The sequence below is a fragment of the Mytilus edulis genome, chromosome 9 (genome assembly GCF_963676685.1).
Source record: "Mytilus edulis chromosome 9, xbMytEdul2.2, whole genome shotgun sequence".
In the NCBI taxonomy this organism is placed as follows: Eukaryota; Metazoa; Mollusca; class Bivalvia; order Mytilida; family Mytilidae; genus Mytilus; species Mytilus edulis.
The window spans coordinates 453678-470069 of NC_092352.1; the positions used below are offsets into that span (position 1 = coordinate 453678).

At 32.5% G+C, this 16392-nt stretch overlaps 1 protein-coding gene across 4 annotated transcripts in view; it reads left to right on the plus strand.

Annotated features, from left to right (window-relative positions):
• LOC139487419 (serine/threonine-protein kinase SMG1-like) overlaps positions 1-7360 on the plus strand; it is a 156601-nt gene extending 149241 nt beyond the window's left edge. For all 4 annotated transcript variants that reach the window (XM_071272179.1, XM_071272177.1, XM_071272180.1 and 1 more), the window contains 5 exons: positions 64-152; positions 1046-1162; positions 2303-2356; positions 4307-4413; positions 4744-7360. In XM_071272179.1, the coding sequence (XP_071128280.1) occupies positions 64-152; positions 1046-1162; positions 2303-2356; positions 4307-4413; positions 4744-4821 (445 nt within the window). In that variant the 3' untranslated portion in view covers positions 4822-7360. The remainder of the gene's footprint in view (positions 1-63; positions 153-1045; positions 1163-2302; positions 2357-4306; positions 4414-4743) is intronic.
• Positions 7361-16392: the final 9032 nt, after the last annotated feature.

The window sequence follows — 16392 nt, forward strand, 5'->3', positions numbered from 1 at the left end:
GTTGAAGCAGGGCATTGTGCCACTAGACACTTACTCATGTCCTAATTTATTTTATTTTTACAGGATATATGATGATTTAGTCAACTTAGCTCCACCATTGCTACCCCAGGGTGATGGACTAGATCAGTCAGAAATACAGAATTTTACTGCAGGTATGAACTACCCCAGGGTGGGAGATTAGATCAGTCAGATATTCATAATTTGATGAATAAGGGTTCATAAAGTTATCCTCTACATAACCTTGGAGGGTGGTGATATTCTACTATTACAAACCCAATATGTTTTACTTTAAATTTTACTATAGATGGGTCTTATGTAGTAGTATGCTACCATTACAAACCCAATATGTTTTACTTTAAATTTTACTATAGGTGGGTCTTATGTAGTAGTATGCTACCATTACAAACCCAATATGTTTTACTTTAAATTTTACTATAGGTGGGTCTTATGTAGTAGTATGCTACCATTACAAACCCAATATGTGTTACTTTAAATTTTACTACAGGTGGGTCTTATGTAGTAGTATGCTACCATTACAAACCCAATATGTTTTACTTTAAATTTTACTATAGGTGGGTCTTATGTAGTGGTATGCTTTACTATAGGTGGGTCTTATGTAGTAGTATGCTACCATTACAAACCCAATATGTTTTACTTTAAATGTTACTATAGGTGGGTCTTATGTAGTAGTATGCTACCATTACAAACCCAATATGTTTTACTTTAAATTTTACTATAGGTGGGTCTTATGTAGTAGTATGCTACTATTACAAACCCAATACGTTTTACTTTAAATGTTACTATAGGTGGGTCTTATGTAGTTGTAAGCTTCTTTCTCTAGAAGATTTATTCATAAACTATTTGTATATGAGTCAACTACATAAAATGCATTTTTCAACCTAAGAAGATAAAGCATCAATGAATACAAAGGCCATGTTTTTGTCATTGTATTGAACTATAATTTTCCCATAAAAGTATAAAGTTTTCAAAGGTTGATCTCTTGTGAAAAGGTAGAAAATTGATATTGAAATTTGTTTTTTTCCAGTGACCTTAAAAAGACCATCAACAAAAGACCTACTGAGTCCAGTAAGAAAATCAAGTAATCCTAGAGACTCCACTCCACCAGGAAGTCCTCACCCAGGATTGCTGGCTAAAATTTCTGGTGAGTTAATCTATATCATAGAGAAGGTTGTACATAAGTACATCCAATTCATAGTCAACCCTACTCATTCAGTAAGAAAATCCAGTAATCCTAGAGACTTCACTCCGCCAGGAAGCTCTCACCCAGGATTGCTTGCTAAAATTTCTGGTGATTAAACCTATCTCATAGTGAACCCTGTTCATAGCGATTTGAAAGGCATTTTACAGATAGGTTTAATTGCTGAAAGAATGATTTTATAAGCCATTGGTTTATTTAAGAAATAATTGATGCAAGCTATACTTAATTGTAGTTTTAACATGGGTAGGCATTATATTCGTTATTATTTTTGCCCAGCAGTGAGGGCTTAAATGACACGAAAATAATGCCTACCCATGTTAAAACTACAATAAAGAATAGCTTGCATCAATTATTTCGATTCTGATTAGGACAGTTAAGGTAATTTCTATGTCTAATGTGTATAAGTGTACTGCTTTAGTGTAGGCTCTTCCATGAACCTCCCATTTTTGTTTGTAAACAAGCAAACGACTGGCAATATCATTTTCAAAGGGCTGAGTTTTGAACAGCCAGCATGAACGGTTGTCGTATCTAGGTCAAATACATCAATTTCGAATTGCAACACATTACATTCATAATAAATGAATTAGTAAAAACATGTGTATCATTTAATAGTTTTGACCTGTTTTAAGTTAATAAAATATATTAAATGCATGCCAATTTGATAAAATTCACTATTCTGCAGTAGTCAATATAAGCATGTGCAAACAAATTTTATTGGATTTAGAGCATAGGTTTATTCACAAAGCGAAAGAACCATGTCATATTAGAATCCCTTGTATATGAGTATCAAAACACTAAAATTGATAAAAAGTTGTAGCAAAAGGATAAGTGCACAATAAACTTTACCTATTCTGTTAAGAGATATTTTGTGAATGATTTGTACAGTAATGGATAATTTGTATACTTCGTTTGAACTCTAATGCAGACCACAGATTAAAGAAATGAATTATTCCTATTTTTCAATGATATATTGTCTAAACTTCAACATTAGACACTGTTACTGTTAAATGCTGTAAAAACACAAATTTACCAAAAGATGAGATCTCTTTGTCTTCTGACTAATAAATTGAATGATATTTTCAGGATCCAGTACAAAGAGAACAGATAAAGTTACCAGAGATCCTAGAACAGGAAAAGGTCAGTAATCTGAAGTTAACTGTCGGTTTGTCCTCCTTATTGTTAAACCATTCCCTAATGTAAAACTACTATAATAACAGACTTATTGTTAAACCATTCCCTAATGTAAAACTGCTATAATAACAGACTTATTGTTAAACCATTCCCTAATGTAAAACTACTATAATAACAGACTTCATGTTAAACCATTCCCTAATGTAAAACTACTATAATAACAGACTTCATGTTAAACCATTCCCTAATGTAAAACTACTATAATAACAGACTTATTGTTAAACCATTCCCTAATGTAAAACTACTATAATAACAGACTTCATGTTAAACCATTCCCTAATGTAAAACTACTATAATAACAGACTTATTGTTAAACCATTCCCTAATGTAAAACTACTATAATAACAGACTTATTGTTAAACCATTCCCTAATGTAAAACTACTATAATAACAGACTTATTGTTAAACCATTCCCTAATGTAAAACTACTGTAATAACAGACTTATTGTTAAACCATTCCCTAATGTAAAACTACTGTAATAACAGACTTATTGTTAAACCATTCCCTAATGTAAAACTACTATAATAACAGACTTATTGTTAAACCATTCCCTAAGGTAAAACTACTATAATAACAGACTTATTGTTAAACCATTCCCTAATGTAAAACTACTATAATAACAGACTTATTGTTAAACCATTCCCTAAAACTACTATAATAACAGACTTCATGTTAAACCATTCCCTAATATAAAACTACTATAATAACAGACTTCATGTTAAACCATTCCCTAATGTAAAACTACTATAATAACAGACTTCATGTTAAACCATTCCCTAATGTAAAACTGCTATAATAACAGACTTCATGTTAAACCATTCCCTAATGTAAAACTACTGTAATAACAGACTTATTGTTAAACCATTCCCTACTGTAATAACAGACTTATTGTTAAACCATTCCCTAATGTAAAACTACTATAATAACAGACTTATTGTTAAACCATTCCCTAATGTAAAACTACTATAATAACAGACTTCATGGTAAGCAGCTGTATGATAATTTGATTATTGCAGCAGGCAAGACATTGTTATGTGTCAACAAAGTTCTAAATGGTATATCTGTTAGAGATTTGTGTGTGAGCTTTATTGGATGCAAAAGAATAGAAGTTGATTTGGTACAATGTATAGACAAACTGAGAAAACTAAGTAAAGAATATATTGGAAAGAATAGAAATAAGTTACTAAATTTTTCTAATGGTTTTGTAGTCTTATCAAAATGTACACATGATTTTGTAGTCCAATCAAAAGTTACACATGATTTTGTAGTCCAATCAAAAGTTACACATGATTTTATAGTTGATCTTTTTTTGATGATTGCATATTTTTCCGAAAATATTATAAAGTAATTGAATATCATTGAGCACTGTAAAAGGAACACTATCCAAAAATCATATAGTTTCATCACAATTTTAATGTTTATTCTTAATCTTGATTCTGGTAAAGATTTTGTTAGCTGATGATTATGATTATTTAATGATTGTAGCCATCCATTTTATTTGTTTTTTATGATTAATTATTGTAGCCATCCATTTTATTTGTCTTTTATGATTAATTATTGTAGTTTATGATTAATGATTGTAGCCATCCATTTTATTTGTCTTTTATGATTAATGATTGTAGCCATCCATTTTATTTGTCTTTTATGATTAATGATTGTAGCCATCCATTTTATTTGTCTTTTATGATTAATGATTGTAGCCATCCATTTTATTTGTCTTTTATGATTAATGATTGTAGCCATCCATTTTATTTGTCTTCTATGATTAATGATTGTAGCCATCCATTTTATTTATCTTTTATGATTAATGATTGTAGCCATCCATTTTATTTGTCTTTTATGATTAATGATTGTAGCCATCCATTTTATTTATCTTTTATGATTAATTATTGTAGCCATCCAAGAAAGAAACTCCTATGCTGTCAGTGTTTGGAGAAGAGTAAAAATGAAACTGGATGGTCGAGATCCGGACCCAAACAAAAGATTTACTGTTGCTGAACAGGTAAGATTAACTTGATTTACAAATATACTTTGGAGTAACTGTATACATTAATACTCATACAAGAGTGAAATACTGACAAGAAAATTAATGATTTAAAGTATCATCAGTGCTAACATTATATTATAGATTTAGAACTTTCAAAAAATGTTGAAATTGATATTTTTTTTGTTTGATTATTTGTGGTTTTATCTCTTTTCTCATTTAGAAAACCACTGAATTTAAGGTTTCCATTAATAAATTGATTTTTGCCTGAAGTTACAACATTCATATCAGATGTTATTATCCCTAAGTTGTAATGACTATTTCTAAACCTATATTTTTTCTGTGCAGGTGGATTTCATTATAAAAGACGCCACAAATCTCGACAACTTAGCAGTCCTCTATGAAGGATGGACACCATGGGTATGAATCTGTAACAGAGATATCAACGGTTAAAAGTCCTCGTAACCTCTCACAGAGTCCAGCGTTAACGCAGGTGAAGAGAGCGTGTTCCATCAACATAGAAAAGCTGAAATCTCAGGGCCCGCCCGATGGGTCTGTTTAAATGAGAGTTAGTTCATGCTTTTCAGTCGACATAATGGAGAAAAAACTATTTATATGTTTATTAAAAAAACAGTGAGATATTTTGTGAGAAAAGGAATTTTGTAACATCTTTAATCAAACATTATTTGTCCAAATGATTTTAGTGATTAATTCAATTAAGGTTTTACACACATTTACTTTTCGTTATGCACCATAGTAATTTTTACCCTTTTTAATATCTTACGGGAGTCTTCTTTAGCCAATTTTTACATACAAAGATTGAACAGTAGATTCTCAGTAGATTTAGAGCTACAATGTTTTACACGGTGAAACATCAGACACAAAATAAACTGGTGTATATTCTCATATGATTTTATCTAAACCTTTTTAAGTAATAATTTGGGAAAATTTGGTAAATCACCAATGCAAAATATAAAAAAGAATTAGAAATTTCAAATATACAATTTGATTGTATTTTTATTTTATCATTTTAATTTTTGTTAAGCAAAGTTAATTGAAGCATTTATAAGGACATTCATATTAATAACAATGACATCACTAGGATTTTGAATAAAAAATCAGATATCTTTTAAGAATTTTGAATAAAAAAATCATATCTTTTATTCATTCTAATAGCCAGGTTTAAATGTTCAGAGGTTTAACTGAATTTATATAAGTCCAATTATCTTAAGAGATTTAAACTCTCTGAAATAAACCTTACTAAAGTGAAAATGTTTGAAGGTTTACCTTTGCTGAATTTTTGAGTAAAAACACTTCAGAGATTTAAGTTTGTGAATGTTTTAGCTAGGCTGAAAAGATTTTTATTAAGAATTGTAATGTTTTTCTAATATAGGGTTGCTGACTGGATTCTGTTAAGAAATGTGTGTGCCAGTATTGTTTGATTATTGTATATTACATGTACAAGACCAACAGTATATATTCCTTGATAACCAACATTAAATGCTCGGTCAGAAGTCCAGCATTCTGTAGATTTGTAAATATGTTTTATTCATCTGTAATTTCCTTCATTTTAAACAAAAGATTTAATTTCTGATTTTTGTTCATCATACTGAAAATGTAGGAGCTTACAGAAATGATTTATTTTTATGATGATATTTTTGTTACCTGAGACGGTAGGATTTTATTTATGTTGTAACCATATGCTGTATTGTTTTTATTTTGTAACCAACGTCTAATGGGCATTAAATAATTGTAACGTGGGTGTCCATTGTCATGTAAAGTTTGACATAGCCCAACTAAGTTCAAACGATTTACATACCAACAGAAGGAGAAACAATTAGAAGTTTGTTGATGTAAAACAACATTACAAGGATGGCCCACACTAGGATCAATTAATATTTGTATAGGGATAAGAAATAATGGTTGAGTTCTGGCGAGGTTAGAGAGACAAAGTCTGGTGTAGGTTGAATTTAACGGTGAAAAGCCTCTATTTCTCATCACATTAATATTAACACTTGGTATTAAGTTGATGGTAATGAGATTTGACAGATGATTGCAGCAATCAGACTTTGTACACGGCTGTACCCCATTGTTTCAGAAAGATGAATGTTCTATAAAGTTGTCAGTAAATGATGATGTATTTATTTATAAGCTGTCATTATGAATCTATTATATAACTTGATTCTAATTAGAACATTGTAGATATAAAAGTTACACAAGAAACTTAACAGTCATACCATATTACCAAACTTTCTAGTATATTCTCAATGTTGTATTAATTCTAACTATTATATTTTATTCTTTGTAAATGATCTTTCCTATATAATTGTGCACATCTCACTATAGGAATTTCTAAAGCAGAACTTTTTATGCATTAGCATATTTGAAGGTCAAGGACACCTGTGTCATTGTGATTTTCAGTGAACACTATTGATGATATAACTCCAAAAGAACCACCTTCACTTCCATATATGGTCATTTCTATACAAGAATCACGTTTAGATGTTAATGCTTGGTAGTCCTTATAATGAACATTATTTAGAAGAGATTCCATTGTAACTAATTTGAAGTTTTGTAAAGTCATACATTTAAAGGTTTAATTCCCATGATCAGTATAATTATTGTCAATCCCCCTTAGAGTGTTTATTGTTTATGATTTTGATTTTGGATAATTTATAATTTCCTTCAAATTAAAGAGTGTTTCCTATTATTGTATATCTAACCAAGACAAATTTTTCTGCCTGTATTGTTTAGCATTTTATATCTTAAATTCTGTAAAAAAACATCTTCCCCTTTCCTCTTGAATTGTTAGCAAGTCATATATGTGTGAACTCAAATTCCATAAAAAAAACTCTCCCAAAAAAGGAGGGAAAAAAATAGAAGTGATTTTTTTTAATAACCAATGTATTTGTTTAATCTTGTAGCTGTATATTACTGCTTTAGTTAATAAAGGTGTTGGGTGAAATTGCGTTTTATTTATATCAGCAATCAGACAATTTTTGTCTCGCCTGCAATGAAATTTACAGACCTGGATGCTTCATACCTTATATACGATGCCTTATGTTAGGAAGTTTCTGTCAATCATATGTTCATTGGCCTTGAGCTTGATCTCATTTTCATGGTTCAGTGACTGCTTGAAAAAAATGTGTTTTGTCAAGTGCATTCAACTACAATCTAATTTGCTAGAAAGGCGGTTTCATACTAAAAGCAAGGGTTCTCTGGTTTCATCCACCACTTAAAAACTTACTATTAATATGTCAACATAGCACAATAGTGTTGAAAGTGCCATTAAACGCCATTTAATGAATCAATCCATCACAACATCTACATGTTCATTAGGAACAGTTCACATGATCTCATTTCGTGAATCAGTGATAGTTAAAGTTACGAGTCAAGCCCCTATCATAAACTTTTATCATTAGGTCAAATATATTTAGTGTATAATGATTGTAAGGTGTACATATAGGACTGGCAGATTTCAAGTTTTGTCTACTTCATGGATATTTTAAGCAATATGTCAATTACATTTGTATACTTGAAGTATGGAACGATTGCAAGGTGTAAATGTCTGTCTGGCAGGATTAATATGACCTTGACCTCATTTTCATGGTTCATTGGTCAATGATAATGTTCAACTATATTTGGTGTGTTTGTATGGTGTACATTTCTGTCTACTATGATTAAATGTTGGTCACTTCATTTTCTTAGAACATTGATAACATTGAATAACAAGGAAAAACTGTGCCATTTTCCATAAACATAGGCATTAAAAGTGTGTCCTTAGGAAAAGAAAACAGATACTTGAAAACTTCAAAATATTGTTATTAAAATATATAGATGTAGTATATGATAATAGATTGTCAATGAGACAAGTTGAACTTTCCACTAGACCATGAAATGATGCAGATGTGAGGGAACTGCCATATGAATTTTTTTTGGGGGGAAGGGGGATGGGCTAGGATGAAATTTAAACAAAAAGCCAGGACAGGAGTTTTGAGTAAAACATAAAGGCTGGATAAGCAACAAAAAATGAAAAACATGCAGGACCAAATAGTTCATCCTATATCCCCCATAAAAATCAAATGGTAGCTCCCTTAGGAAATAAAGGTCATTGTCTGGATTTCAACCATGAGCACAACCCATACTGCATAGTTAGCTATAAAAGACCCTAACATGACAAATCTAAAACAATTCATAGGAGACAACTAGCATACTGATTTATGGAAAAGACAGTAAAAGACAAACAAATGTGATATACAGCAACAAATGACAACCATAAAGATTCCTACCCTGCAACAAGTGTATTACTACTCGAGACAGTTAAATCTTATTATTTAAAGCGTGAGGCTTGCCGAGCTCTTTTAAATAACTAAAATTTTACTGTCGAGAGTGGGGAAATATTGTTATACACGAGTTATAGTGTAGGAATATGTTTCTCTAATGATTTTTATTCTTTTTTTTTCAAAGATTTTCAGAAACTTCTGTTCTTTATATGCGACGTCATCAGACATGGTCGCCTTTTTTCATGACGTCACAATAGGAAAATTCAGAAGAAAACAAAACATTTAGACATCATAATCAAATTTTGACTAATCATTTGCCAAAAACAGATTTTTCACTAGTGAGGAGAAATATTTTTCTCACACCGGTCAGGAAATGTGAAAATAGCACAAAAATTAGAGAAACTGACTTACAGACTTCTTAGTAGACGATTCCTTCCCACAGGGCTATTTTCAATAGTTATACTTTAAAAATGATTATGATATTCACATAGTTAGCTGTGCAAGTACATTTCTATGTCAAAATATTCCAGCAGCATCTGCTTATAGAGTTTATATCTACCAGATAAGATAACCTAGGACTTGTATCTTACATCAGGATTTCCTGAAGATGTGTGTTTCAACTTGCAATGAAGCTATTGAACCAGGAGTTCTTAATAATATAAAAGGAAGCTATTTAACCAGTTGTTGTCTTTGAAAATTTTACAGACATCATCATATTTTTATACGACCGCAAAAATTTATAATTTTTTTTGGTCATATATTGGTATCACGTCATCGTTGTCTAAAAAAGATTGTTTCCGGATAATAACTAGTATAAGTCAATAGAAATAAAAAATAAAATTTTAACACGTGACAATGTTTGTAACCATAAAAGGAAGGTTTGGATTGATTCTGGGGGTTATGGTCCCAAAGGTTTATTAATTAGGGGCCCAAAGTTGCCCAAAACAAGCATTTATCTAGTTTCAGGACAATAAGTTGTGTATAAGTATTTTAATTGCTCTGAAATTGTACCACAATGTTTCATACCATAAGTAGAAGGTTGGGATTTATTTTAAGGGTTATGGAGCAAACAGTCTCGGAATAAAGGGCTGAAAACAAGCATGTTTTTAGTTTCCAGATAATAACTTGTGTGTAACTGTATGGATCTCTCTGACATTGTACCACAAGGTTCCATATAACAAAAGGAAGGCTAGGATTCAGTTTGGGGTTAATTTCCCCGTACATGTAGGAACAAGGGACCAAAAAGAAACATTTTTTCTAGTTTACAGACAGTAGCTTGTGTTTAAGTGTTAGGATCTCTCTGAAATTATACTACAAGGTTTCTAACTAGAAAGGAAAGGCTGGAATTGAGTTTTGGGGTTCTTGCTCCAAGGGGGGTTTCAACAAGTTGGGAGCCAAAAAAGGCGCCCTAATAACCTTTTTTGTAGTTTCCAGTCAATAACTTGTGTTTAAGCGTATGCATATCTCTTAAATTATACCACAAGTTTCTATACTACAAAGGGATGGTTATGGGGGGTAATAGCTCAAATCATTTAGAAAATAGGGGCAAAAAAAGGGGAAAACAAGGGTTTTTCTGATAAAAGGCAATTTAGACAATTTAAAAGCAGTGTAAGGGAGGCAATCCCGATTCCATTTAAAGAATATTGTTATATATATGTTTGATTACCTCCCTTACACTGCTTGAAAATTATGTATACAGAAATGATGATTGTCTTGAGATGATTAGCTGTAAAAAAAATTAGAAGCTAAATATTAGTTTTAACCATGACTGTATGTCATTTTATATTTTATGATGTATTTAAATGAGTAGTTATTGTTGCAAACTCCGTTAGAAATTTGAATTGAGATTATTTTTGGAATAAGGGAAAGGGGTGGTGAAAACAAATTGGTCAGATTTCAGGGTCCAAAGCTGAAATATAGCTTCAAAGAATGAGCAAATAAAAAACATAGGTCACTGATAATATGGAAAGCCAACGGGGTCAAAATTCTTAATTCGTAACTTGTCAATTCGTAACTTGTAACTGTGCAATTTCTAAATTGTTAATTCGTAAATTGTTAATTTGTAACTTGTTATTGTGAAATTCATAATGCTTAATTCGTAAATTGTCAATTTGTAACTTGCACCTTTGTAGTTTCAACATTCTTAATCGGTAAATTGTCAGTTTGTTACTTGTAACTGTGCAATTTCATCATACATGTAATGCTTCATTCGTAAATTGTCGATTTGTAACATGTATCTTTGTATCAAAATTCAACATTCTTCATTTGTTAATTGTCAATTTGTAACTTGTAGATTTCAAAATTCTTTATTGGTAAATTGTCTTTTTGTATATTGATGTTTTGTAACTTGTAACATGTGACTTGTCGATTCGTGAATTGTCGATGTGTGAAATGTCGAAGTGTTAAATGTCATCGTTGTATTATGCTAACGATCATTATGACGACAGATGGCGCTCGGGTTCTTCTTCGGTGTATAATCCTCCTGTAAGTCGGAGTACCTCCATGTGGAATATATACCTAAGTAATTTTAATCCATTGATTACAGCAAATGCGTCTAAAAAAGCAAAACAAAAATTGCATGTTTACAGGATCCCAGTTTTATTTTTATTACTGACGTGGACTTTCGTTCGGAAACTATATAAAAAAAAACATCCCGACTAGTTCAGTCCCTCAAAATAATTGATCTCTCCTAATTACGAGGTTAATGAAATAGTCGTTGGTCAGTGGAATATTACGACTGGATTATTCAGGTATATACAATAAGGAGATGTGGTAATAAACCGTATGATTGCCAATGAGACAACTATCCACCAACGCGAAGTACAATTAAAGTCCATCACGGTAAGCAACTATAGGCAACCTACTGCCTACAACAATGACAAAACCGCATACCATATAGTCGGCTTTAAAAGGCTACATCATTACTGAAAACCCCAGGTACTAGTAATAAACGATTTCTATTAATCATAAAATGCTATTATCGGACCATTTCATTCTGACATGAAGGGCTGACATATATATTCTATTCTGCTGTTGTCGGTTATATGGTCGGGTTGTTGTCTCTTTGACACATTTCCCATTTCCATTCTCAATTTTATGTATTAATATAAAGCCTACTGAATTTTCTGGACAAGAAGCTTAAAAATTGCCGCTACCAGATTTCCTACAATAAAAATGTACAACCAAAAAGACCAAAATATTCACGAGTCCCTCGATCTCAAAAGCTGCTTAATGCCCCGTACTCCCGATATGAACCCCATCTGGTGCCACACCTCCTTATAGCCCGGCAACCTTACTAAATCTAACATGTTGTCAATCGTTAATTAACTGAAATGATTCACGATGTTAATCAATATACCTATTTTTTTTTTAATTTGCATGTCAAATATAAAATAAAAAATCATTTGCAATAAATTCGTAACATCCTAATATCCTATTGACAAACCAGGTTGTATTCCGCCTGGCTCTTCTGTCGAACAGTCAGCCAGGATCCAAGGCTATCATTTTACTCTAAAAATGACCAAATACATACTCCTTTGGCCAAACCCCAAATAATGTGCAAATATTTTCGTGGAGAAATAAAATTAAAGAACCTTAGTGAGCGCGCTTACATGCCCCACGTCCCCACATTGTCACTGGAGGAATAAAATAACTATAAGAAAAAAATGTTGTATAAGAAAAAAAAATGAATCATAATTTCCTGTTGATATGTACATCTACACAGCAGTGGCTGATCCAGAACTTTTCCTAAGGGGGGGCCCGCTGACTGACCTAAGGGGGGGGGGTTGGGGGGCGCTCCAGTCATGCTTCAGTAATTCCCTATATAATCAACCAAAGTTTTTCCACGAAAAGGGGGAGGGGGGCGGGCCCCCTAGGGCCCCCCTGGATCCGCCTATGCATAGTATGTCCTTATTATCTACAAGGTTACATGAAATTCTGTGGTGTGGTTTCAGAGGATAAGTTCAAAGGGGCGTAACTTCTAGAAAAAAAATGAATTGTAATTTCTTGCCGATATGCAAATCTACTTAGTTTGTCCTTATTATCATGAAATTCTGTTGTGTGGTTTGAGAGGAGTTGCGATGACAAGAAACAGGACCGATGGACTGACGTACGGATAGGCAGACAGACAGACGGACGGGTCAAAACATTACACCCTCCGCAACTTCGTTGCGTGGGGTATAATTAGTGTAAGCATACACTAGTAAAAAATGTAAGAGATAATTGCCTCTTTCATGCAAATGGCGATATGGCAAGCTCTTTTCTCTGACAAGTCAGAGGGAGAGGGCGTCAATTTGTTTAAAAGTGGGAGTATTAAGAAGGGGGGTTTGAGATTTCAATAAAAACACTGGCCTTTGTTAGTCTTGTATGATTTTTAATTTTTGTTTCTTGTGTATAATTCGGAGTTCAGTATGACGTCCGGTATCACTGAACTAGTATACATATTTGTTTAGGGGCCAGCTGAAGGAATCCTCCGGGTGCGGGAGTTTCTCGTTGCATTGAAGACCCATTGGTTGCGTTCGGTTGTGGTTTGCTCTATGGTCAGGTTGTTGTCTCTTTGACACATTCCCCATCTCCATTCTCAAATTTATGTAGGTGACGCGTGTAGTAAAAAATAAACAGTTTCGTAGTTTAACGATCATGGTCATTAAAAAATATAGAGGGGACACCTCCTAGTATATTTCGATCTTGTACCACGATCCTTTTAGATCTGTATCTGTAGGAGAACGTTTTGGATACAAATACCGGCTTTAATACAACGGTAGAGAGAGCGCCGTCGATGTATTACCGATGCTCGAGAGAAGTTACATAACGGCTGTCAACGCTCGGTGTACGCACTACGCTTCTTCAATGTGGTCCTATTCGAATACTGTTTATACGAAAAATGAGTTAGAATATTGTTGTATTTTACTCGTTGAAATCTCAAAACACTTCGTGTAGTTTTTTATCTGCATGTTTGTTCACAACATTTCTTGACTGATAATTGTCAAATCGGGCCCTTGACAGCAATTTAGTGTTCTTTTTGGACGAGCTTTTTTTTTTTTGAAATTGTCTGGTTCTATAGCACTGCGACCATCTCGTACAGAAATATTAGCTTCTGACTTGAACGTCCTTGTACTCTCCTGTTATAAATCTCACAGGTTGTCACTGTATTCTTTCAAGCTTATTGATGATTGAAGATGTGAACTGGTCCCATACTATTGACGATATGATATCTCATTATTTGCCACAACCAAAATTGGTTTTTGTATGTTTTGCAAATAAAGATATTATTATTATTATATTATTGACCTGACCATTAAAATATATGCGGTTTTCTCGCATTCCGGTTGACAATATCTCAAATTTTAGGGCCTCGATTAGTTTTTCTGATTCCTTTAGATTTTATTACAAAATAGTGCATATTCAACACAGTTTTGATATATAGTATACATTAACTAAGTGGCTCATTTAAAATATTTTTTCATTCAGTTTGTTTTACAAAAAACTTATATGATATCATTAAACATTTTTTATAGATATAGGAAGATGTGGTATGAGCGCCAATGAGACAACTCTCCATCCAAATAACAATTTATAAAAGTAACCCATTATAGGTCAAGATACGGCCTTCAACACGGAGCCTTGGCTCACACCGAACAACAAGCTATAAAGGGCCCCAAAATTACTTGTGTAAAACCATTCAAACGGGAAAACCAACAGTCTTATCTATATAAAAAAAACAAGAAACGAGAAACACGTATAAACTACATAAACAAACGATAACTACTGTACATCAGATTCCTGATTTATGTTCATTACTCAGGAGCCAAATGAATAAAGACTGTTCGTTTGTTTCTTGTAGTAAAACATATCATTAGAATAAATTACATTCTTTTCTGAAATTTTAATATTGAGATTATAATATTAATGAATGATGGTTGCCAAACCATTTCTGCCATTATACATTGAGTCCTAATGTGCGGGCCCAGGACAATATTAGTATTTTTCCAGCACCATCTTATATTTCAAGTTTTTATGCCCCATCTACGATAGAAGAGGGGCATTATGTTTTCTGGTCTGTGCGTCCGTTCGTTCGTCCGTCCGTCCGTCCGTTCGTCCGTTTGTCCCGCTTCAGGTTAAAGTTTTTGGTCAAGGTAGTTTTTGATGAAGTTGAAGTCCAATCCACTTCAAACTTAGTATACATGTTCCCTATGATATGATCTTTTTAATTAGAGGGTTTATCCCAATTTCACGGTCCACTGAACATAGAAAATGATAGTGCGAGTGGGGCATTCGTGTACTGGGGACACATTCTTGTTAGTCTTGTTTTGACCCGGTTAAATATTAAGTAGAAATTTCTTGCCAAGTGACAGTAATATATTTACGAAGTTGATAAGGAAGCCCGTTCCAGCGACACATCTATATACCTTAATAAAGGAAGTGACACACCTCATTGCAGGTTTGGTGACCAGTACAGTAAACAAACATGTTTATACGAGGTTACCTCAATACAAAACCGAGTCCCTTTTATACATGCCATATAAAATAAACAATGTATTTATCTATTTGTTATCTTTTATATGTATGTGCTGTACATAATTGATTTATACTCCTTTGGTATGTATTCCATATGGCGGTGCTCCTACTTACAAGAGGCTTATACACCGAAGAAGAACCCGAGCGCCATCTGTCGTCATAATGATCGTTAGCATAATACAACGATGACATTTAACACTTCGACATTTCACACATCGACAATTCACGAATCGACAAGTCACATGTTACAAGTTACAAAACATCAATATACAAAAAGACAATTTACCAATAAAGAATTTTGAAATCTACAAGTTACAAATTGACAATTAACAAATGAAGAATGTTGAATTTTGATACAAAGATACATGTTACAAATCGACAATTTACGAATGAAGCATTACATGTATGATGAAATTGCACAGTTACAAGTAACAAACTGACAATTTACCGATTAAGAATGTTGAAACTACAAAGGTGCAAGTTACAAATTGACAATTTACGAATTAAGCATTATGAATTTCACAATAACAAGTTACAAATTAACAATTTACGAATTAACAATTTAGAAATTGCACAGTTACAAGTTACGAATTGACAAGTTACGAATTAAGAATTTTGACCCCGTTGGCTTTCCATATGATAATGGGAAAAAATGCCTTAAAACCCAAATTATGGCGGGGAAAATGGTGAAAATGGGTGGATTGTCATTTTGACCCTGTAACAGAACAGATAATAACGAAAATATTCTTTTAGTCATATAACTACAATGATTTAATTAACATTTCTAATCTAATTTACGACAAATACTTTTGTAATTCATGCGTGAAATTATGCGCAGTCGATTAGTCCCGATTCACCTTAATAAGATGTAGTTTCGTTTCATAAGAATTTTAGCCAAGATGCCATCTAATTAATTACCAAGTTGACCTTCTATGACCATATAAGCGATGTAAACATAAACATATATATAGATAGATTAAGCAACTCGTGCATTTGGATTTTTTATGTCTGTTAAATTTTGTTTTATAAATTATAAGTTTATGTTTACCGTCGTTTTTTACCTTTATAAGAAAGATTTTTGTAGATCGAATTAATCAATCAAATTATTTACCTTTCTCTCACTTTCAATGTTGACATTCTTTTCCTTTAAATGAAACCATACACAGGCAATGCATGTGTTATTCTATCTCTTTCTATG